At 43.4% G+C, this 25,766-nt stretch overlaps 1 protein-coding gene across 3 annotated transcripts in view; it reads right to left on the reverse strand.

Annotated features, from left to right (window-relative positions):
- Positions 1–16,255, reverse strand: part of LOC120948101 (nucleolysin TIAR) — a 22,105-nt gene extending 5,850 nt beyond the window's left edge. Inside the window, exons 1-8 of one of the 3 annotated variants that reach the window (XM_040364095.2) lie at positions 15,912–16,255; positions 12,773–13,622; positions 11,128–11,215; positions 8,525–8,600; positions 6,399–6,501; positions 1,521–1,713; positions 1,127–1,450; positions 894–1,041 (exon numbers count right to left, since the gene is read on the reverse strand). In XM_040364095.2, coding sequence (XP_040220029.2) covers positions 894–1,041; positions 1,127–1,450; positions 1,521–1,713; positions 6,399–6,501; positions 8,525–8,600; positions 11,128–11,215; positions 12,773–13,055 — 1,215 coding nt within the window. In that variant the 5' untranslated portion in view covers positions 13,056–13,622; positions 15,912–16,255. Of the gene's footprint in view, positions 1–893; positions 1,042–1,126; positions 1,451–1,520; positions 1,714–6,398; positions 6,502–8,524; positions 8,601–11,127; positions 11,216–12,772; positions 13,623–15,853 lie in introns of all 3 variants that reach the window. The other 2 variants (XM_040364093.2, XM_040364092.2) reach the window with 2 other exon arrangements.
- Positions 16,256–25,766: the final 9,511 nt, after the last annotated feature.

A 25,766-nucleotide genomic window follows, 5' to 3' on the forward strand; every position in this document is an offset into this window, starting at 1 on the left:
TAACACATGTCAAATATCGAATGAAAAATAAATTTGAAATTCATCAAAAAGATAACAAAATGCAAATGGTCTGCACGAGTCGTATTATGTTAGTACTTTAGTATCCAATAATATTTCATACATCTGATTTAAAGCAACAAAAAAAAATGTTTAAACTTATTTTAACTGAAAAATGTGCAAATCGGTTTATGATACTGAATAGAACAGATAACGTATGGAGTGCTGATATTATTGCAACTGCCAATTGTCATACAAAACAAAAGCGGACTGAAAAGATAAAACATCCCAAAGATGAGCTACTGTTGATCAATAAAAATATGCATCATTGCATAGAGCAAATCATATTTGCGAATTGTAACGTTTGTTATGAACTTGTACGTCTTTCTACCAAAAAATGACATAATAATCTATATTTACGATGTCTTGCAATATTAACACAAAAATATCAAAATATAAAACTTGTTTTTTGCAAAACTGCTGGCTGTGCCATTTAACTCTGTGCGGCTGTGGACGTAAAACGATCAGATGGTACGCGAGAAAGCGTTAGCAAATTATTATTTTTTTATTTTTTCAAACTAAAAGTATTTGGTCTTACCGGTGTGAGCTACGAAACGGAATGGAAAGCATAGTTACTAAAGAAAAAGTCAACTTTTGTTTTCTTGTTTACGATGCGTACTTGTACGCACCCGCATGGCAACGAGAGGATAGACGGCGATAGGATAGGGGTCTCGCGTGGATTTGCAACAATGGCAAAAAGCATTCTAGACAGTTTTAGCGTACGCTGGGTGCAATAAGCCCGGCTGCGGAAAGGTACACAGTTACGGTAGATTGAGAAGAGTGCTTGCCAGTGCGTCAGTGCTAGCAGTAGTTGGCTACATTTGTGCTGGGCTCACCTGGAACTGCTGCATCGGGTAGGCGACGACCCCGGCCGTCTGGGGCAGCGCTCCGCCAACGCTCTGGGCCGTGATCTGCTGGGCGGCAGTCGGCAGTTGCGCCTGTGCCGGTACGGCTGGCCAGGCTCCGGGAATCTGCATGCCCATGCTAAAAAAGAGAGAGCGTCGTCACACTATTAGTTTGTTGCTTGATTCGAAGACTCCTCCGAATGGCGAACGGTGAACCCGCTTACCCCATGTATCCTTGCTGGTATCCGGCAAACTGGCCGTACGTGTAGCCCTGCATTCCTTGCAGGAACTGGCCCTGCAGCGGTGTGGCAGCCGGTGCCGGCGTTGCTGGGTAGGCGGGAGCCGGCGGATACCAGTACCCAGCTACCTGCTGGCCGTACGCCGTGTTGAACGGGAAGCCGGTCTGGCTGAGCGCTTGACTGGCCAGCGAGGGCGCATTGTTCGGATCGCCGCTCTCCTTGCCCCACGAGCATTTGACCGTTTGGGAATTGATTTCGGAGTTGTGCACTGCAACGATGGCGTGAGTGGCCGCCTCCTTCGTAGAGAACCTGTGCATGCGCGGAAATGACGTCAGTAGCGGTTAGCGTTCGCTCGTGCGTGTGGCGCTGGTTCACCTACCTTACGAATGCGTAGCCTTTGTCCTTGAACACCCGGATCTCCTGTATGGTGCCGAACGGTGAGAAGGTTTTCTGCAAAATGTCCTCATTCAATCCGCCCGCCAGTGTGCCACCGATCCCACCACAGTAGACGGTGCAGTTGGTCGGGCTGCTTTGATTGTACACCTCATCGAATGTCAGTGGCTTTGCGTTGACTGCAATGGCACGTTTTGGAGCGGGATTGGTGGGCAATTGAAACCGAAAAGGAAAAACAATCGTTAACAAGGCTGGCGGTAGAATGGTGCGCAAATTGCTTTGCGCAAAAATAAATAAAAAAATACATCGTTGCTTGTATGTCTGTGATAATATTAATCATAAGAGTAATGGAAAAAAAGGAATCAAACTTGTGTGAGTGTGCGATTACATTCGAGCGCTCACATTGGTAAACTAGAGAAAGTAATTAGTATGTTTGGATTCGATTCGGAATAATGATTGAAAGAACAAAACGAAAAAAAAAATACATCATATGCAAAAATCCACACAGCATCCCTTGCAGCCAATGCTAAGTAAAGTAGTGAAACAAATGTAGGTATATATATGTATATTGATATGTATATATATATATGGTACAAACAACATAGAGCGCTAACGTATGCCTCACAAAACCGACACACAACCTAACAAACTTCCACAATCCACAGGAAGTCGTGGATTAGCGTGGATAACGCGTTTACTACGCTTTACCAAGGCTGTGCGAGTAGTTGTGCCCGTGGTTCGGGTTTGGAGACGGTGGCGTTGGTCAGCAATAGTGTAGTACCATAGGCAATTCTTAGTAACATCCAAACACTGCTCGCCAGTCGCTACCCATTTCTTACCGTGTGATCTTGCACAGAAACTTTCCGGTACTTCGATCCCCACGGTAGAAACGGACCCAGATTCTGGCCTGGATTCGTGTGAACTGACTGACTGACTGACCAACGCCAAGCCGCCAAGCCGAACCTCAGTCGAACGCGCTAAACGGTACTGACAGCTAATAATAATACGCATACTTGCACACAGCACTACTACCCACACACACCATTCAAAAGCTTAGTGGTAAAAGAAAAACAGAACGAGTAGGAGATAAGATAAGAAAATGCTAGTAAAAGACATCGAAAGCCATACTACGTAGTAAGTAAATGAGTGTCGCGACGTTCGCAACCCGGCACCGCTTCCCCATCGTTCGTCGATGGTAAACGCTGCCTTAACAGACTCTTGTTAAACTCTCTAATAGCATTTGACGCAAGGAGTGATGTGTGTGTATGTGTTTCTATGTGTGTGTGTGCTAATGAGTTTGAATGTAAGTTGTACAGAACCAATTAGCAAAAGTAACTTGATATATGTAATGAGTATATTGCACGAGTATGTAGAATATGCAAAGTGTAGTATATTTATATATTCATGTTTATATGCATATAACGGTATTGTAATGGTAATATATATAAAACTATACATATGCAGTATAATGTAATAAAAATTTCGAAGAAGTATTATAGTACTAACATAATAAGCTTTTATATTGAGGGGGAAAAATGGTAGAAAAATGCTGTTTACAAACTCTAGGGTCAGCTAACATTTCACCAACACATTCATTAATAGAAAATAAGGGCATTATTTTAAGTTCTTTTTTGTGTTTGGTTGTTACAATTTTTGCAATCAAGAATTCTAATCCACTTTCATCCCTAACGGCATTAGTACAGGCAATTAGTACAGGCGCGCGTTTGCTCTACTTCTCGGATCGTATGATCTCCCTTTTGCTGTTTTTACTCTTTGATTTTGATCATTCCCGTTTCGATTGGCTGTGTGGTCTCTAGTTTTTTTGTTGGAAACACTACAATTTTTGGATAACTTTTGTTTCACTATTCACTGTATAAAAACCCGAGCAAGGTAAAAAGGGGGCACGACTTATAGGGTTTATGGGAGGCGAACATAAAGCACACAAGCACAGGCTAAGCTTGCAATTATTCGTTATTGCTGTAACTGTTCTGTATTTTCTTATGCCTATATTTTAAACCACCTGCTACCAGAAGATCACTAATCAGATGGATTTCTCCTAGTTCAACCACAGTCCAGATAACCCAGCGTAGTGAAAAAAAAAGGTAAAAGCAAATGTGCGAGCAAAAGTAAAGAAAAAAGGCACACCAAACCTAATTCATTCCGGGCAAGGTTTATTTCTGTGTCCCGGGGGGTTCAGATTCCTGGGAGGAAGGAGCACAAAAAGCACAGTAAGCACTCTAGTAGTACGTCACACCGTATTAAAATAATATAAAAAAACAATCCGTCGAAACGACACCACTCTACAACACATCGGTCACACAATGCACGGAGGTGGTAGGTGTATTTGTACTAACAGTGGTAGTAGCATTAGCGATAACAGTGACAGTTAATATTGAGCGCGAGAGAGAAAAGGAGCAACAAAACGTCGGCTAACCGGGCTCGTTAAGCTACACAACAGAGCACGTGGACACTACAGCTTGTTTTGTACGCTTCTCCCTATGGCGGACGGTTTGGGGCATTCGATTCCGGGCAGGACAGGCGCGCTACACTAGACACGCTCACGGGTAACAACAGCAAACAACAACACATCTGGTTGGACATTTGTTGCTTTTGACTGATTTGGACATTGATCATGCATGCGAATCGAATATAACAAACTCTACAAAGGTACGTAATAGGGAAACGAAACCCAAAAACCGAAGAAAAATATACAACACTCATATTTGAACTAGCGTAGTTATTGACGAATAGTTAAGATCGAAAATAAATGCTGAATCAAAGAAAAACTAAACAGGAATGTTTTACAGTATTACATGGCTATACACATCGCTCAAAGAGAGAGTGAAAAAGAGAAAGAGAGAGAGAGAGAGAGTGAGAGTAAAAAACATATGTACACAGTGGACAAATCTGCTAAAAGAGATTGTCCCGGGCAACTAGATTGACACTGCAGTCTGGCTCTTGGGGGGTTTTACGTGTCAGTGTGCTTAGTGTGGCATCGATGAACAGGACGCGCGCTTGTGTGAGTGTGTGTATATCAGAGTGTAAAAAGGGATAGTAAATAGCATGGATAGAAAAAGGATGTTCTAAGGAAACGATGGGTAAACATATAAAAAATGCATGGAAATTACAAAAGTAAAATTAATTAATTAATTAGTAAAATTAGGATTATAAATTAAAATAAATGAGTGAAAGAAATGTAAGCATTTGAAAACCAATTTGTTCGTTGGATAAGATAAATAAAAAAATGAAAAGCAAATAGAGCAATATATAACCAATAGGAAATCAAAACAGCAAAACCGTAGGAAGTAGGATAAAGATGACAAAAATGAATGAAGAAGAAAAGAAAGTTAAAAGAAGAGAAAGAAGAAAATGTAAATCACTTAGAAGACAGCATTCATAACTGAGATTAGGAAGAAGAAGAAGAAGAAGAAGAAGAAATACAGATAAATGAAGAAAGGAAAGACAGACGTATGAGAAGAGGGCAAAACAAGAGGAAGTGAAAGATGTGTGTATTACGAGGATAGCCATAAGAAAAGATTGATATATGTATAAACTAAGATGAAAATAGAGAATTGGGAGAAATAGTTGTAATCGGTTTTTTTTTTGTTATGCGGTACATGCACCGTGAACTTACATAAAGCATATTTCTGGCCGCACGCAGGTTAATAGGGTCTACAGTTTTTTTTTTATTGTGAATGTTTGTGTTGGGTTCAATTCAAGCTTAAAGCTCTACTGCAATAGGCGTGGGGTTAATACAGATAATTTGAAGAATTAGTTTCCGTCTTTCTTTGTTTTTTTAAAGGTAAAAGGTAATAAGAATCATTATCAACATTTTGATCATCATCATCATCATCATCATCATCATCATCGTGTAGTGTTGTCATGGTGGATAATGGGAATGAAATATAAAAAGATTCATCGGCTATAACTGAGTGACTGGCCGATGGTTGAAGCGTTTCCTGGCGGAGTGATTGCTAAGTTTACAAAGAGTAACAAGGCCAAAGACTGCATTTGTGGGAGGAAAAATTCGCTCGGGAAGATTGATCGAAATACGGCAAAATAATCAAACACAAATCCCGACGAAATGATATAAAGAGAGAAAAACAAAATGCTAATTTCTTCGCACCCAAGGCGCTAAGTAGTACGACAGAATATGCACGCGTATGGTGAAGGATAGAAACGAAGAGCGCCTTTGTAGAGGATAAGGGTTTGTCCACCATCAAGAAGGGCAAATCATAACCTTTCGAAAAATATTTACTCTAGGTTGGGTTTGTAGTCAAAGAGTTGTGGTGCAACTATTGCTATCCCAGCTGTTGTTCCGCCTCAATGGTCTCCCTTGTATTCACGACTATAATCTCTGCCCCTTGGAAATAACTGACTAACTCTACGACCCTAAAAACTTCCCTGCATGTCTAAAGCGTAGTCCCCGTCTGATTGCGAAACACTAGTAATTAGGAGCACCTTGCAGAGTAACATTGTTGGTCAGTTTGTGGCACTGCTTTTTCCCCCGTTTCAGTGCACACAGTGGTAGTGCCCGTTAGCTCACGTGCTCAAACAACACGAACAACACAACACAAACCTAATCAGTAACAAGTTCAACTGTTCTATTCGCCATCGAAAAATGTCAAATATCAAACCAAACAGAACACAAAACAACAGAAACAAAAACAATCATAAATAACAGTTCAAAAAAACAAGCGAAGTCGTCGCTCTTTGCTCGTTTCTTTACGCAGCTTGTTTTTGTTTTTTTTAATATAGGAGTTTTTGTGGCTTTTTTCTTCTTCTTCTGATGTTTCTGTTGCTTACAAACTAAAATAAAATGCAATTCGTTCGTTTCTCTTGCGTGCGTCCGTGGGATACTTACTTTCGTTTTTGCTTGCAGGGGGTTTCCTAGTTGCCCAATTAGTTCGAATACTCCTCGAACCAAGCCATTGCCCATTCATAGCCGCAATTGCATTTTCCGCTTCCTAGAATTGTTAGTGGTTGGTTTTGGTTTTAAACGGATGCGGGATTCCATTTCTGGGTTGGTTTGCATTTGTTGAGTTGGATTGATTGAATTTCTAGCTTGCAAAGAGGTTTTTTTTTCTCTCTTTCATTTGATTGTTTTTGTTTCTACTCCACCTAAAGTGATTTTTTTTATCTAACCAGTTGCGTGATTACCCAGGAAGTACGTACAGTACAGTAAGACGTCATCTATCCGTAAATGGCGGAGATATGAGCGATGTTCGTGGAAGAAAATAGGTACCTCGTGAATTTAAATACTACCCAGCTGAACAAAAGAAAGACACACTACTTTTGTAAGCTGTGTTACCGTGGTTTCAAACTCAACACATCTAGCCGATCAAAATTGTGAATGTTATATTTCTGTGAAAGATCTGCTACAGACACAATTTGTTTGTACTAAAAGAGAAATTACAATTCTGTTCACTCAGAGTTCGCAAAAAAAAAATCGTTTGAAACAGACGACCCAAAGATAGTCACAACGAACTTTCAGCAAGATTTGCCACTTTCCAAATACGATTGAAGCGGGAACGATAAAAATGATTGGTGGTTTCTTGGGTTTTTAGAACATTTTGCGACATCGTAACATTACTAAGCAGGACACTAATGACGTGCAACCGTTGTATCTAGGCAACAACTACTGTCATTCCTTTTCGATTGAGTTTGGCTGTTTTTTACTAATAAAACGTCTCAGTTTTTAACCGCGCGAGACATGAGGTGAGATATACAGCGAAATGAACTATTTGACAGGCGAAATATCTGACAGGTACAGCTAAAGGGTTGGGGGAGACACAACATCCGCTTTCGAAATTCACTTAAAATTAATATCTTCTTAAGCAGAACTTTCACTAATTGGAAGAAATTATGAACTGTTGACTCAAAATTGACGAAGTACTGGATATTGCAGTTATTCAATGAATTTAGTTACGATTTTGTGCACGTTATTTGTTTGCATTGCACATCAGCTGGTTGCTGTGATGCTTTATCCGTCAGATATTTCGCCTGTCAAATAGTTCATTTCGCTGTATATTTCACCTCATGCAGCCTCGCGGTAACAATTCAATGGGACTGAAAGCAATTGGCAAAAACGTGATTATTACTAAATTCTGAAGAAATATATTTTTTTTTTCAATTCAATAATTTAAATTTGTTCCTCTTGAATAAACAAAAATATTTAAATTTATTCAATTCCTCCATTATACAGTTCCTAGTTGAATTCATTGAATTCAAAACATTCCTCATTGGTTAAATGTGTTTTTTAGTAAGCCACAAGAGTTTTGGGCAGAAAAATGATCGTTCATGGTGTATAGTGGTCATAAAGTTGTAATTTAATGTAAGTCCTGGTATTTTTTTTAAATTTAACATTTATTCATCATTTTTAGTTATACTTTTAAACAATTTAACTAAGGGTAATATCTTATTGATTTGAACATCGTCAATTATAATTACCAAGGATAGACGAAATTCACTATAAAATCCTTCACATAATGATAAACTTTCTCATAGTCAGTCCTAACAATGATGAAGTTTTTTTTGCGAAACAACATTTCGCATACTCTTTTACTCTTCATGAAAACCATTTTCAGAAGAAAAAAAACTTTGAGCGAGAATTTTCTACAGATTTACAATTATGAGCCCCACGAACATCCCGGATATTTGATGCTTTACTGTACTGCAATGGCGTATTGTTTCAGCTTTCTTTGTATTAAACCTTCTTTGTGTCCAAAAGTGTACATGTCAGCGGTCTATGAATCGTATCTAAATTGATGCCCTCAATAAGGTTGACTTGTGAGCTGTGAGTTGTGTTAACAAACTTGATCTGTGCCTAAGTTCTTTCTCACTCCAGCATTCAACATTCTCTATTGTTATCAGTCCAAGCTTTTGGCTTCGTTTGGTTTTGTTCATTTTGTTGGCGAAGTGTCGTTATTTCTTTTTTTAGAAAAAGGTGGAGTTGAGGAGTTTGATTAGAAAGTTTGTAACGTTACTTACCGTTTTCTTTACGAACGAAACAAATCCGTATCCTTTTGATTTTAATGTTTGAGGGTCCCTAACAACGCGACAATCACTATAAAAAAGGGAGGACGGGTGATGGAGGGAGCGGTTTGTGAGTTAATTATGCATAATAGAATCAAAGTTTGTGTTTTTTTTTTTGCTAGAAAACGGCACACTCTCGGGCGACTTGGCTGAATACGAGCTTTTGTGTGTGTGTGTGTGTGGGTGTGTAGGTGTGAGAGAGTGTCTGTATTGTTTTGTCCGATTTATTATGCGTTCATTTCCCTTGTTCTTGCTGTCGTCGATTCGTCGTGAAGCCTTTACGCAAATGCCTAGCCGACCCATTACATTGTGCAGCAGTTTTTTTTTACATTCATGTTGGCCACTGCACCTCAGTACGAAGGCGTGCGCCTGTTGCCTGTAAACGGTGCATTCGCCTATGATAATAGCGAGCCCCGTTTTGATCGGTAAACATCGGTGCAGCTGATGTTCACTTATGCAAAGCTACATAATCTTGCTCCAAATGTGTTGCGGAACAGTTGTGCGGAAAGACAGCGTCGCAAGCAACAGCGGCAAGAGAGCATAGTGGCGAAAGATGAAACAAAAACAAACCGAAGCCAGAGGTTCGCGTTGGCAGACGAGGCGGTTTGGCTCTGGTCCGGCGTGAGCATGCGTTGTACGAGTGCGACAAAAGCCACGCATGATGACATAGCGAACCGCTGGTGCAAACGCTGATTCGTCCGAACGGCTCGACCGGAAGTATGCCCGGGCCAGACACCCATTTTTTGGCTGCGTAAGTTTGGCCACCCCAGGGCCTGGGGGAAAGGGGAGAAGGGAATTTGGTGACAGGCGGCGTGATGATTCGTTAAATTGATCAGAGGAACACTTTGCATTAAAAGGATTACGAGGGACACTATCGAGCACAACTAGGCGGACGAGGCAACATACAATATTTATAAATATATATATAGAGCCTAAGACGCGCTAAACACAAACATTGTTCGACAGATTAGTAAATGTGTGTGGGTGTGTATTTGTGTACGGTACTTGAAACAACAGAAAAAGCTCGCTAATGATATGAATATACGTCTATAACGCGTAGAAGATTAAACATATTTATTTGCACACTATTGGCGACGTGGGAGGGGAAAGGATGCTCAGGATGGCATAAAATGTGAGAGCCAAGGATCGGACTAACACTAGCACAAACACGGAGCCATCTATCGGCCTGGCCGGTGTTGGCAGTAGTAGTTGTTGAACGCACAAACCAAAACGGAGAGCAGGGAGCAACTGAAAACCACATTCAAACATATTTTACATCGAAAACTAATAAACGGAACAACATACAGAGATAGGAAAAGTACACTAGTACACGGTTGATTTGTTGAATGTTTTTTAATGAAGAAGAAAGAAAAAAACGGCATCATTAGTACAAAAATGGAATAAAACTGGTTAATACGGTTAATATGGTTCGCTAACACTCGACGGGAAAGGTTAAAAGGTAAACAGGGCAACACACCGTACTTCTAGAAGCAGTGCTTATGAAGGGATGGCCAGAGCTGCACAGAGCTACACCCTTTGCTTGGCCGGCTAAATATTTGCCTAGTATTAGTAGTAGTAGTAGTAGTAAAACCATCAAACAGCACGACGAATACAACAAGGAAAAGGAAGCTTGGTAAAATTGTATATATATATATTTATATGAGTATACATACATATATACACAAATGGATGCCGCAGATGTATGTATGTATATGTATGCATATATAGTTTGCATGTTGGTAATATTATTATTATTATTGTTGTTTTTATTATTATATATTAAGGGGTTAGTGAAACAAACAGTTAGTACAACGAAACAAAATGCCTAAAGCCTACTACTGTATACTTAGTTTGATTTGAGGATAGTAAGATAATGTATGTATGTACGAAGCAAAAATATCGATAGAAGAATAAGAAGAAAAAGAAGAAAAAACAAGAAGGAGCGGAATTGAAACGTGTGTAGAACCACCATGCCCGTTATGGGGCAGAGGGCAGAAAACGGGCTGAGGGAAATTCTAGTAAACTTATTATCGGAAGCACAACACACGGTACACGGCGCGTATTAGTTACAATGGTAGATAAAAGTACAAAAAAGCGTAAAAGAAACAAACAAACTATACACGACAGAACTGAAAGGAAACAAGAAAACAAGAAAATACGAGAGCATTATAGGAGCTTGTCGAGGGAAATGTATTGCCACCTTTCCTCACAACTGGCGCTCTCTTGCACTCTCGATTGACTTCTTTTCCCTCGGCTCCAAAGAGCACTGGGAGGGAGGTGGGAAGTCATTTAAACTGCACCTTTGCAACACAGTGCTGGCGTAGCGTTACAGCACCACGGCAAAAGGTAGGGAAAATAGTTCATCGTCAAACTGGGAACCGAAAAATGGCCGTTAAACATACGCCTAGCCTAACACATTCACGCTAAATAAATTTAAAAATTAAATTTAAAACATAAAAAACTAAAAAAGAAGAAGAAGGAATTGCTCGTGCCTTGTCAGTATGAAGAAAGAAGAGGAGGAGAAGCGCAAAGGAACAGTAAGGGAGATATATACTTACGATATGTCTCCGAACGGGGCGAATGCTTCCTTCAGGGTTTGCGTTTCGATTTCCGGGCTCAAATCACCCACGAATATGTGGTAATGCTCTGCAAAGGAAGAAATCACAAAGAACACGGAGGCAAAAGGGTAAAAAGGAATGCAATAACATTATGCATTAAATGCATTAAAACAAGCGGTGCTTACGAAAAATGTTGAAAAATGCATTACGTTACGCTCTCTCCCATCCCGTAGCAGGACAAATGGAAATTTAAATTTACAGTGGTTGCTGGTTTTTGCATCCAATTACGGTAAGAATTTGTTATAGTGAATATTAATTGAAACATGTAAACTTTTGAAAATTTGAAGTTTCAATGTTTTTTGGAAATTTGGGAATGTTATTCTTTCTCTTTCTGGTTTTATTTTAATTTTTTGGGTTTGTAAGATTTCTTAATACAGTCTTTCGCCGAGTTACACGAATAATGAGTTCCGGAGACATTCGCGTAACTCGGATTTTCGCGTAAGTCGAATATTTCGTTTTACAGCCAAAATATTCTTAGTCAATAATGATTGAATTTAGTATATTTATGCAATTTATTACTTATTGAATGCAATTCGTGTGGAAAATTAGATTATTTCTGTCTTTTTAGTGATATAAAACTTTTGGAAAGTTTGCAAATTATTTTTCTGTTGACAATTAATGAAGATTATTGTACTGATTTGACATATCAACCGTCAAAAATAAAAATTCGCGTGTCGCGAAACTCGGGGAAAGACTGTACATGTATTTTTTTTGAGAGTGTCATCCTTACCGAAGTCTTTTTAGATTTTATGCAAAAAGAGCGAAACACATCATCATGATGCATTTATTGCAATTACTCAAAGTCCTCAGCAACTAGCACCGCTATGCAGGTAGCGCTTTGTTTCTGTCCTTCACTGTATGTCCTCACTGACCGGTTGACACGCACGAACCGCAGGATAATGTGAAGCGGAACAGTGAGCGTAAAAAAGGCTCAGAGAATGAGGGTGGGGGGGGGGGGGAGGGGGGTAACAGCATAGCCAATAATAATAATAATAATAACGTGCCTAACCGAGCCCCCTGCAAACAGCCAGCCCACTGGAGATTGGCCGCACTCGAACGGAAAAAGGAGGACGACGGCGACGCCTCGGCGGTGTCCGGACGGCGCGACGCGACTACACACGCTGTACATAGGTTTATCGGTTGTAAATACTGCAATGCGTATCCCACACCCAGAGCGCGGCAACCCGGCAGCTCCAACCGGGCACGGGGATCATAAATAAAATGTAAGTTTATTTACTGAATCATTAAGCCGAGCGAGAAAACACACACACACTCCGTTCCGGCAGTGCCGTCGAGCCCGTGGCGTGTCTCGCGTATGTACTTGTACCGATTTGTACCAATTTCATGCACTGGATTTCCATACGCGAGTGAGAACAACGTGTGCTCCGTGGACGGAGAGCTTGGTTAAAATTGGACGACCCAGCAAAGACGAGCCTAAACTTCCGGGCATCTTTGAACGGACCGAGAGGAGCTGCGAGAATTCAAGCCATGCTGGGCGCACGAATGCTCCCTTTTCTGCTTATTTGTCCCATATAAAAACGGTCATCACACACACACACACACGAACAGGAAAAGCATAGCCTACCTTGCTTAATTGCAGACAGTTGCTGAAGCTGCTGCTGATGCTGTTGCGCCGCCACTTGCTGCTGCTGCGCCGCCACCTGCTGCTGCTGTTGCGCCTGCTGCTGCTGCTGCTGCTGCTGTTGCGCCTGCAGCTGATGCTGGGGAGTGGTTTGCGTTTGCGTGTGGGCCGGATGGATGGCGAGCAGCTTCGCTTCCGGCGGCTTCTGGTGCGGGCCGACCGCCAGCTGCGGCGCGCCGAGCGCCATCGTCGGTGCCGGCATCATCAGCGTCGACATGGCCAGCATCGTCGTGCCTGCCCCCTGTACGTACCGGTACCCCAGCACTGACAGCTCTGGTGACGGGGACAGAATTTGGCAAACGTTGAGCAGCTGCTGCCTATCACACACCACCACCACCTTGCTGTCGTTGTCGTCGCTCAGTCTCAGGCTCTTGCGAAGGAGTGTTGTGGGGTAGTTGTTTTTTTGCTTCGTTCTTTAGTTTGTTTTTTTTTTTGCGCGCGTTTGGGGTTCGTCGCTTCCTTTAGCGGTTTTGCAGAGTTTTCCTTTTCTTTTGTAAAATGTCAATATAAAACAGCTACGATACTTTCGCTTTATGCAATAGCGGTTGTGGTCCTCTGGGTTTTTCCTTTAAATAGGTTTTTCTTTCTCCTCCTCTTCTTCTTCTTCTTCTTCTTCTTCTCTGTTACACGCGTCGACTACTGCTGCTGCTGGTGTAGTGCATTGGATGCTTGGAGATTTTTGCTTATCTTATGTATCTGTGTGTCCAGGTCGTGTTGTGTGTGTGGGTGTGTTTAGAGTTGGTTTTAGCTGTTTAGCTGCGGCACCGCGTCGGCATGAATGATCAATCGGACACTGGAGTGAAATGGGAAAGCAGAGGATTTTCTTCACCTAAAGTTTCGTCCTTCAGTGTATGGGTGAGTATGTGTATGTGTGTGTTTTTTTAAAGCTTTGTTGTGTGCATTTGCTTTACAATGTAATTCATCAAACAGTAGCCCAGCTTTTGGTTGTGTTGGTGCCCGTAAACTTGAATGAATGTACCCGCGTGTGTGTGTAGGTGTGTTCATCTCATGCAAACGGTATCGACAGTGCGGTCACTGCAGCAACACATCCTGCCCAAGGTTTATAATACACCGGCTGCACTAAGCACACGCACACATAAGCACACACGCACACACACACACACACTTGCACCAAACGGTCGAGGCAGCTACGGGCTCCGTAGCGACAGCGTTTCCTTTGTTCTCTGGCTCCGTCCGGATGCTGCAGTGGTTGTTTGAAATTTGACATTCGCGACGGCAGATGAATCGGCAGTGCGCAAGGAGCGTCGGAGAAAATCTCCAACAACAACAACAACAACAACACGCGGCTGGAAATGGAACACAGCCAGCACAAAGAGGTTCTAACCTAAAACGGCGTATCCGTACAGTGTCCGCACGGTCTCTTTCCCCTTGCAGGAGATGAGCGAACGAGAGAGAAAGACCAAGAGAGCGAACGAGAGAGAGAGAGAGAGAGAGAGTGAGAGCGAGAGAGTGTGTGCTGGATCAAGCAATAGAGAGCCTTTCTTCTGGTGGAAAAGCGGCAGTGGCAGCGGAACGGGACATAGAAACCAAAAGGGGAAGAATTTGTCGAAAGAAAACACCAGGAAAATTTGCTTTTATCCTGTTTTGCTTTTGTTTTCTCTCGTTCTTCTCTCTATCTCTCTCTCTCTCTCTCTCACTCTCTATTTTTCCCAGGAAAATATATACCCCCCAAACCCCGGCTCGAGCTATCGCGTGCTGCGTGCGTGTCTTCCAATCCTGCCTGTGTGTGTGTGTGAATATCCTTGTACAAGTGTTCTTGGGATGACGGGAGGTGAGATAGGGCAAACGGGGAAGGGTCAGTTATTCCGTGCCAACTCGTTCATTGTTCTCACTTCGTGTATCTCTGTGTTTGTGTTTTCAGTATGATAGCATTCGCAATACTTGACTACACGTCCCAAAACGCCGCACACCACGCGACTCCGTTTTTCCACGCCAATAAAACGCAAGGAAGGGGTGAAAGAGGGATAAAATACAACAAAAAACATACACACACACACACACTTTGCGACTAGACCCACCCTACCACCCTAGTTTGCCATTCCCGGGGCGAGGATAGAGTTTCCTTTTTGCTCGGACCCCCTCATCATTTGGCATACATCAGCATAAATTAAAATTCATAAAAAAACCCGGGGCTATCCGGCATCCTTTGTTCCGCTTTCGGTACGCCCCTCGGTGGTTGGGTGCAGGAGAGCATCGGGGCGGCCCCCGGTTTGGAGCGAGCGGTTAAAATAGGCTACGGACTAGGGAGGGAGGACGGTAAAGGAGGGGACGGGGGGAGTATTCTGCGGCATTTTGGCGAGCCTTCTTTTTCATCAATTAACAACGACAAACACACGCACACACCCACAGACGGCGAGCCCTTGGTGGAACGGAAAATAAAACGGTCACATTGGTTCACTGTTATCAACACGTTCTCTATACACCTTGGGCAGTTTTAGCGGTGCCTACTTTGCTGCCGCATGGAGGCACACCAATCACACTGTCAAAGTCCCTATTTTCCTGTTACACTTGTTTGACGTGTTTTCATCGTTTTTTGTTCCTTTTTCACTTCAAATTTGCTCTTATTTATAGTTTTTTTGCATTGTTTTATGAGTATTTTGTACTTTTACAACGTTTTGAAGCATTGTTTTATTATATTTGAGGAATTTGAGGAAAGTCGTTTCACTAACGATTCGCTGCCGCTTCTCAACACCGAAGCTATGCGGATTTTGCGCGTGTTTGTGTGCGCGTGTGTGCGGTTACTCTTGGAACGATTCTAATATGTATGCGTTATATGTGTTCGTGTGTGAGTGAGTGAATGAGTGGAAAATTTATGTTTTCCCAGTAGTGCGTGCAGCGGTGCTGCCATTTAAATGCCGTTAGTCGAAACGGTGTTCACAAAGTAATGGAATAAAGCAATTTTAACACACAAAACCCCACAAAAAACACACACAAAACACCAGCTTAACGGGTAAACTTTTTTTTTTTTTTTGCCACTGGCTGGCCCGGGAGGGAGAAACGTACAGGAACTATACCATAATAGCCACAAAGCACACAAGGATCCTAACTAAATCGTACTAACCGTAAGGCGGACACAGCTCTAACTGGCAGGCTCGTGCCAGGACCAAGCAGACAAAAGGCACGAGCGAGCGGTTTCGCCGTGGCGTTCGGTTTCGGGTTCGGGTTCGGTTCGGTCGGGGCCATCCGCCCCGTTTTGTTGGGCCCGCGAAGGACAAAAACGGCATGCCCGTGCAGCGCCCCGGGCCATCGAACGCCCTTCGAACGAACTCCGGCTGAAACCGATCCGGTCGCGTTGTGGCGCGCATGCGCCTCCACCAAAAGGACACAACACACACGGTGGACGCGGCCCGAATGCCCGTTATTCATTCTCACATCGAGCCCGCGCGTGTCCCCCCCGCACCTGCCCTGGTGGTCCTCTACCACCATCTACACCATACAAGCACGCACACATACACAACGCTCGCCGCATGCTCGGGGCATTTCATTCACTGCGCGTTTGCCGGGGTGTGTTGGTGTTGGTGTGTGTGTGTGTTTCGGGGTGGATTGCACCCGTTCGGTGTGCGTGTCCTTTATATTGATTGTGTCTACACATTGGGGAAAACAGCGCAAAACGGCAGATACCGGCGGGGAGAGCGGCCAGCCAATCCTAGCGAAGCGCCACTCTGTGTCCTTTTTCGTTGGCCGGAGAAAGAATATCGTGCCGGGACACTGGGGAGAGAGGGGAGTGGGAGCGCTTTGGGACGCGCAACGGATACGAAGAGCAAGTTGAAACACGAAACGAACGAAATTCCATTGCCTACTGTGGCCCAAAACCTTTCCCGGGGTGGGATGAAGCACCGGAGGAGGAGAGGGACCACCGAGGGCGGGGGGAGGGGGGTGTAGAAAGGTTGGCAATAAAAGGGATACTCCAGGGGGAAACTTTTCAGCATAAATGCATACACACAAACACTCACACACTCACACACATGTAGGCGTTCGGCACACGCACACGGACAACAACCGCAACGCAAACGCGCCTTCGCGACGAGAACTCTGGGAGGGATGGGAGACAAAGAACAAAGCCTCGGCGCGCTTTATTCTGGCGTGTTCATTTCGTGTACGTCCCCTCGCCATCTGCCCCGACAGGCCTGGCCCCTAGATGCTGGCTGCCTGTCCCTCTGTGCGCTCTCCAATTTGCGTGCGGCCGTGCGAAGAAGGTGTGCGCGCTGCCAGGCGCCAAAGCCAGGCAAAACAGCCCACCCAACCCACCCGCCCATCCAGGATGCTCTTCCTCAGCCAGCCACACAGGGGGAAGAGGAAGGGGAAGAAGCCCGGGACGTGTTTAGGGTAGAAAAATAGCTCCAAAATTCGGTGCCCACACGCTGGGCAAGGAGAAACGGGGGAAGGCGCGAGGGAGCTTGTGTTTGGTTGAAAATTTTATAAATTATTCCTCTTCCACAGCAACTGCCTCAACTGCTGCACATTGGCCGGAAGATCCCATGTGCTTCCGGTCGGTTCCATAAAAAGCAAAAACACAAAAAAAAAGTTCTACTCCGGAAAATTGAAAACAGACGACGAACCCGGGCTTCGTCGCGGGGCCTGGGCGGGGGCAGGTACGCATATGCAGAACGTTTCAGCAGCTTTGGTGCAGCGTTTCTTCAAGGGTTGGAGGGGGGGGGGGGAGAGGTTGATGGAGTATCCATGGCACGGAACCGTTTCGAGCGCCACAGCCGGTGAATGGTGGTGCTGTGGAAGCTGTTGTTTGTAGTAACTTTTTCTTTTCATTTCTTTTTGATTTGCTGTCCAAACAAGCGCTTCATCTCACTCTCTCTCTCTCTCTCTCTCTCTCTCCCGGGATGTTCTGTTCTGTGCTGCTGTGTGGCTCGGTGGGTAAAGGTGATGTGAGTGGAAGAACTAATCCCTCCCCCCGATATTCTAAGCCAGCCTCCCCCTCCGGGGCATGCAAACCGTATCGGAGCTCTTGTTGCGCAGTGCTGCTGCTGCTGAAAGTTGGTCCAGAAATGGTATCGCCTCGGGCGAACGAAAATTCAAGAGCAGAACAAACGGGATAGGGCCAGGCCGGGATGGAAAGGGGGGAAACCTGGGGCGGCTCCCGTTCGCCCGCATGTATATGCGTATGTGTGTTTGGTGTGTTTATATGTTTTCGTTTAATTTGATCTGTAGCCAAGCGTGGCAAAACGACACCACCAACAACAGCACCAACCAGTACAGCGGCAGAAGGATAGCAGCAAGTGTATGTTCCCGGGCCTGCCCCCAGTCCGGCGAGCGTCCCGTTTCCTCCTCCCTCCAGTGGCCCAAGCAGCAGCAGCAGCAGCAGCAGCAGTCGGCCGGTCTCGCTCTCCATGTGCGCTTTGTGTGCGCTGCGAGGAAATGCACTGGTGTTGGTGTGCGACCGCATCGTTTGGCACCCTCCCCACTTGGAAATGGGGCAAGGAAGGGAGGTGGCATGAGGGGTGAAATGGGACCGAGTGGCAAATGATGGTGTGGCCTAATTCTACCAGAATGCAGCAGTAGCAGCAGCAGTACCAGTTGTTTGATGAAAAAAGTGACGCAGTTTTCGGCACTTTACTCTCTTTCTCTTTTGCTGGCAGGTTTTTAAAGTGACACCCAGCGGACCGTAACGTTGCCATTGATGCATTCCGGGCCCTCCCCGGGAAGGGAAGAGCTCGAAGGACATTTTGAGGAGGGGAAAGGGGATCTATGCTGTGTGTGTATGCATCGAATGAGCTCGACGAGTGCTGCTGCAAAACTAACAGCGCATCGAGAGAAAAGTTTAGGCTGTGCGCCGCTTGTAAAAACAAAACCCGATATACGAAAAAAAAACGGATCTCTTTTTTAGTGGCGGCTCTGCCGACGCTTTGTGCAGACGAGAAGTGCCCACATGCCCACCGAAGTGTTCAGCAGGGAGCTGCAGAAGACGGCGTAGCATTAAGCAACTTCGAGCGTCATTATAAAGCATCGCAGCAAAAGCTATTTGAATTAAATTAATGTTTCTAGCTTGTAGCTGCAGCTTCCACCAGCTTCAGCTTTTTCAAACGTGCCATGTTTTTGGCCCTCTGCCTGGCTGCTGGGTGGGGGGGGGGGAAGAAATTATCCAGCTCGTTCGCTGCGCTATAATCGACCATGACCAAGGAACAGGGACCGACCGATTGCTTGCCCGGCGATTGCTGCAAATGGGGCAAAAAGGCGCTCGGAACGAGGCGGCCACGGGGGTTTGCCTTTTGAACCTACACCCCCGTGAACCGCCCTAGCAGCAGCAGCAGCAGCAGCAGCAGCAGTCGTCCCCGGTACATGGGCAATGAATTTATTATTTATATTTTAATTTCCCCTAGCTAGGGCGTATCTATTTCGCAGTCGCCCATACTCTACTGGCTTTTAAAGTCTTGTGTGAGTGTGTCTTGTGTGTTTTTTGTTGCTGTTGCTCTTCTTCCACTTCTGTGAAGCAACTAGATAAGGTCGAAACAAAAACCAAACACACACACACACCGGCTACAGCTTTGCCCGGGTGATGAAATAAAGCAAAATTGCTAGCGGTGCTTTTCACGATTCGCTATGTACTATTGTGTGTGGTGTTTTGGTTTTTTTTTTTTGTTTTAACTTTGTGTGTTTTGCGTTGTTTTCTCTCTGTTTCAGCCCCTCTGTCCCTCCCTTCCCCCACACACACACAGGCCCTTTTCCATCACGCAACCGTCGTTGTGTTTTGCTGTTGTTTGATTTTCCCGGACAGCCTTCACCCGGTTTGCGATTGCCTTTCGCTAGGGCAATTTGCTCTAATATATAATTAAAAGCAAGAGCTTCTAAGAGAGCTTCTAGGCACCCCCCCCCCCCCCTCCAAACCCCCCCCCCCCTTGCCCGTTGCTCGCATTCCATCATCGCCGCGAAATGATGGGCCGAATGTTGGGTGAATTTCCATTTGACGGTTTACTCCCCTCCTTTACCCCCATCCTCTCCTTCTTGTCCTCTCCTTCGTGTTGAGTTGACTCCAAACGCATGTGGTGCGTGCCTGCGACTGGAAAATGATTCGATATACAAACACTCACTAATGTAATAGATATCATCATGCGCTATATACACACACACACACACACCCTTTTTCGTCAGTTTCGCTCATCTATTACTGTGTGTGCTTAAGCAACAAGTAAACCAACCACAAGCCACCACCACCCCATCACCCCAGCGCACGACAACTCGCTCGCAGCGCAAAACCACCCACGTGGAGAACTGCTTCAAAGTTCGCCCACGTGGACGTGGCTGCAGATCATGACGGCAGGGGCTGTTGGAGGAACGGGGGTGGCGAGCAGAGAGAGAACAGGAGGAGATCCAACTCTACCTTTCTTCGCTTTGTGCTGTATCAACGAGAATATTATATGAACTTTATGCTCCAGCATAAGCCCCTTCCCACCGATCCACCTTCGATGGGCGGGATACAAGCACGGGGAAGGGGTGTATCGATGGGGGGAATGCTTTCTTCTACGTCGTGGCCTAACACCGTACACCACCGGGCCGCGCAATGGGCGGGTATGCATTTTCGGGGTGTTTTTTTTTTGTTCGTTGGTTCTGCGTGTGTTATTCGTTTGACAAAAACGAAATAACGGTTCAACCACGGTTGAGTTGATTCGAAACTGCTTGCGTACACGTACACGCACGCACACGGCGGGTGTGCGCATGTGCCCGTGCCAAAATTCTTCTTTGTCCGCCAGGCGCGAGAACGCAGGCCAGTGCCTGCTCGCACTGCCGATTTGTTTGAGAATGTGTTTTCCTTTCCAGAACACACACACAAACACACATACACACACATGGTGACATGGTGTTTTTGAAGGGAAAGGGGAGATGGCGCGGTGATGGGTTTTAGCAATGGGCAATATAGTGGCAAAGGAAAAAGGGATATACGTATCGAGACAAATCACAACATCCGATAGAGGGGATGGGGAGGGGGGGGGGGTTACTGGCGTGTGCCAGCGAAACTTTAAGCAGGTCGCCCTGCGGCCGGGGTTTGCATGGAGACGCCTAATGCGCCGTAAGAATGCGTTAATACGATACGGTTGTGGCGCATGGAGTGAGAAGTGAAGCAGTTGGTTGGATGCCAAATCTTCAATTTATAGATTTTCTTTGCAGTTCTTAGACTTAGAGATCTACGTTGTTGTGAGATTCAATTCAATGATATTCAAATTGATTTTTGTTCGCAACGGTTGGGATGTACTTCGGTGTGTTAAATTTTCAATACAATTGTTTACTATCTTATCAATGTTATTAGTTTGATTATTAGTAGGGCATGTCATTTTTGCTTTATTGACAAAACCTTTTATAGAAAATGTTTGTACTGCTTCTTCTTTGGCACAACAACCGCTGTCGGTCAAGGCCTGCTTGTACCCACTAGTGAAGTGAGGTTGGCTTTCAGTGACTTATTGTTACCATAGCAGGATAGTCAGTCCTAACGTATGGGGGTACGGTCTATTCGGGACTTGAACCCATGACGGGCATGTTGTTACGTCGTACGAGTTGACGGCTGGTTTGTACTGCTAGTACACTGTATTTCATTGATCCGTAACGGGTAACTGTAACTGTAACGGGTTTAATCCTTACGAGTAACTCATTCGTTATACAAAAAAAAACATTATACACGGTAAGTTCTTTTCTACATGACTTGTACCAGAAGTAAACATTTTCGATCCCATGCTAAAATAATGTTGTACAGGAAGCACAATAATGGTGTACACCCGAGTATTTCCTCTTGATTTTCTAAGAACCGAAACTAATAGATTCAGAACGTAAAGATAGAAAAAGAAGAAGTGAGTCATTATGGGTTAATAGAACGTATTTAAAAGTGAACCTCTTTATGCTTCTTTTTCTATTCTTCTTTTTTTCTAAAAGCTAATTTTATTCATATGATAACAATATTGATAGTGGGGGTCCACGAGTTACAGCATCTTTTGCTTATCAACGCTTAATCTATTATAATGAATCCTGGCACCATTCTGTTTTTTCACGTGAAAGTTTTATAAATTCAATATTTTTTTGATTTGTTTTATCTTATCCTAACTAATACTAATGTTTTGTTTCTATGCTTAAGATTATTATTATCATTATTATTATTATTTATGACTTACTGTACAACTTAACCTAAGTTTATAAAGAAATTCTTATAATATCGTTTGATGAGTTTATGTAAAAAGATAGGGTCAGACCGACCAGCGCTGTAACGGGGTTGAGCGAGCCGTAGAGTCTCTCTAGACCTAAGTGTTCGGGATGGTGCATAGATATCGACTCGATGCAACAAAGGCGATGAGTCGATAGAGCCATTTAGCAAACCAGCGATGAAAGAGCACTGTGCATTACGTCTTCTAACCGACAGAGGCTCAAGACCTAGAAGACGGCACCGCGCAGCTTACGGAGGAAGATTATTGCGATCCTGCCAGGGAAGTAGGCGTAGGGCATATCGCGTGAGCTTACGTTGAATCGCCTCAAGTCGAGCAATTGAAGAAGCAGTAGTTGGGCTCCAGACTACGCACGAATATTCCAGAACCGAAAAAACGATACAATTGTAGACAGCTTTGATGCACATGGGGTTGCGGAATTCATTAGTTGTCCGCATAACCACGCCAAGTAATTGATTTCCTCTGGCTACAACGTCATCGACATGCTGTTTAAAGTTCAAACTAGAGTCAAGCAGAACGCCCAGGTCTTTGGCATGATTTTGTCGATGAACTGCAGTGCCGTCCATGAAGTAGGTACCAGTGACTGGGCTACTGCATCGACTAAAAGACACACAGAAGCATTTCTCGATGCAGATAGTAAGTCCATTACGCTTGCACCACGAACAGAAAATTTCGATGCAGTGTTGCAGGAATGTACAATCACCTGTGTTGAGAATAGGCGCAAAAATTTTTGTATCGTCGGCAAACCGACTGACACTGTCGGGAGGTAAAGCGAAGGTAACATCGTTGATGAACAATATGAAGAGAAGCGGGCCAATATTGCTTCCTTGTGGCACACCCGAGCTGCTGACTATTTCTTTTGACATGTGCTTATCAATTTTCACGATGTATGTGCGATTAATTAGGTAAGACTTAAGCCACTGTACGAGCGAGCAGGGAAATCCTAGCTTATCGAGTTTAGCGAGAAGAATTAGCGAGTATTCTCATGGAGATGTGTGAGACTAGTAATAATACAATTGTTTAGAGCTAATTGTATTTCTAATTTCCCAGCGTTTGTAATAGTAATAGCTAACGTGTACACTTTGTTGCTTTTTGTGCGAAATTTTGTTGTGAATTGGGAGTATTTATAGAGCATTTAAACATGCTCGTCGTGGCAAAAGCTCATGAAGAGGGATATTCATTATTTATTCACTGTATTGTAAAAGAGCATACATTTGATGCGTTCTGCGAACAAACATTTAAGGTGCGTGGTTTTTGAATACATAAAATTACAGTACATACCAAAAGACAGTATAGTACCAAGACGTACGAATTAACATGCATGCACGAAGGAATTTGAGCTCCCCATACGCTGCTGTATGGGAACAAGTAATCAGTTAGCTCAGATAGCCAAACCCACCAGAGGGTTAGACAGGTCTAGATCATCGAGTGCGCATAATAAGAAGGTGATGGTGTCAAAAGACGAACACGAAATCTATTGAGCTATGGCCGCTTAACATGAAAAGTCCTTTTACATAATGACATACATGAGCAGCTTTTAAAACTGAGAATCGGCTCAAAGCCAGCTCTAGTTGTATATAATGGAAGGCCGATATTCAACGAAAATGGGCTGATTACTAGAAATTGGCTGGATGGAATATTTTTGATACGGAATACATTCCAATTGATTGATGATGGAAACGAAATAAATTATTATTTTATCGTCCATTTTAGCAGGTTTCTTTAAAAACAGATTCATTATTATTTGGCTATTTGTCTTCTTGTTCTTTTTTGAGCTTAACAACCGTTGGCGGTCAACGCCTGCCTGTACCACACTAGTGGGATTTGGATGTCAGTGACTTATGGATTACCTCATAATAGCTCGGTCATTTGTCTATCAATCTGTTATTGTTGTTGCAAAAAGAAAACTAAATTATAGTGTGTGGTTTAACACACACACAGCAGGATTTCAAACCCATCAATGTTCGATATGTGATCCTTTCTTCAACAGTGAACAGCTTCTCATTTGCCTTTCCGGGGATTTAAAATGTCTCTTTCGTTTTCTAGTTGCAAGTGACGAACCTCGAACTAAACCATCTTCAAGCGTGACTTGGTGCTACAACCTGAACCGTATTTACACTCCACCGCTCGTAGTTACATGTATGCATGTGGGTCTGTTCTACTACTTGTATGTAATTGTTCTACCCCTTTTTGCATTCAAGCCATTTTCTTCCTTGCAATGTTGTGCTTGTGTGGAAGCGTTGCACGGTTGTTTGTGTGTTTTTGTAGTTGTAGTTGGTGTATTTAGAAGAAATATAATAAAATGCTTAACAACAACCCCTTAGAAGATCCAAACTGTTTTTACTAACCAAACTAACAAAGAGATACATTTAGAATGGAAAACTGCATTTAAAACAAATTCATCCAAACGAAATAGTTATAGTACTAAACAAGAGCTGCAAAAATTTCACTCACGTTTGAAAAATCATGTTCTAATGCTTAATTTAGAAGCAACAGTACGCGATTACAGTGTCGGACAAATCGATAGGACCACTTATCAATTTATTATTCACTTATCATATTTCATGTTTTAAAGTGAATCAATCTTTACCAAACTTTCATGAAAGCTTTATTAGAATGTTTACTTTAAGAATGTTTTTAAAGTTTGGTGAAAAGTTAAGAAACAAAAAAGTTATGATAAGAAATGTAAAAATAACCCAAAAATCATGCGCCAAAATAATAGGACCAGTTCAGAAAATTTTAAAATAATCATCATTTATTATTGTTAAAACACAGTTTTTGATGTTATTGAGTTGTCGGATAACTTAACTTAAATTAGTGAACTAATGCGTATTTTTTGCTAATTTACTAATGCAAGAATATTACGGCACTCGCTTAAGGGTTTTGAGCTCCCTTTGCACTGAGAGACGAAATAGTGGTGAGTACCTTCGTCTACGGGTATAAAAGCGCGTCACAGCGCTGGATCGCTTACACTGTGTTCTAAGCCGTTGCCTAGAACACTTCACACGATCCATTAGCTCGTGTATTTTTGGGTGCACTACTTCAAGCGCTTGATTGAAGGAATTCCAACGATGGGCCGTAGTGCACACTCCACACAACAACAGCGTTTGGATATCAAACATTTGTCCGCTGCTGGGTACTCCCAGCGTAAAATCGCGGAAATACTTGGCCGATCCAAAACATTCGTGTATAACTTGGTACAGCATTCCGCCATCGACTTGCAAAAGTTTGGTGGAATCCATGCCTAAAAGGATGCGAGCTGTCATCCGGAACAATGGGCATGCTACCAAATATTAAATGCTACCAAGTTAGCCCAGTATAAGGCTGTTTTGTTATTTTCTTTAGTTTTTCAAATGTACGGGCTGGCCACATTGCGAATTAAAAGCCGGAGCTGTTATTTAATAATGATAAATGGTTAAAATAATAAAATTTTCTATACTGGTCCTATTATTTTGTCGCATGATTTTTGGGGTTTTGTCACATTTCTTATAATAACTTTTTTGTTTGTTAACTTATCAACAAACTTTCAAAGCAGACTTTAAGCCAACATCCGAAAAGTGCTTTCATGAAAATTTGGTAAATATTGATTGACTTTAGGTAATGAAATGTGATAAGTGAATAAAACATTATTAAGTGGTCCTATTGATTAGTCCGACACTGTATAATCCCTTACATCCCTATTTTCGAATGAAGTACGGAAAGTGTATGTAAAATAGTGATGACAAAAACTCGGAATCAACTCCGATCCGGAGTCGTTTGGA

Source organism: Anopheles coluzzii, chromosome 2 (assembly GCF_943734685.1).
Source record: "Anopheles coluzzii chromosome 2, AcolN3, whole genome shotgun sequence".
NCBI classification, from domain to species: Eukaryota; Metazoa; Arthropoda; class Insecta; order Diptera; family Culicidae; genus Anopheles; species Anopheles coluzzii.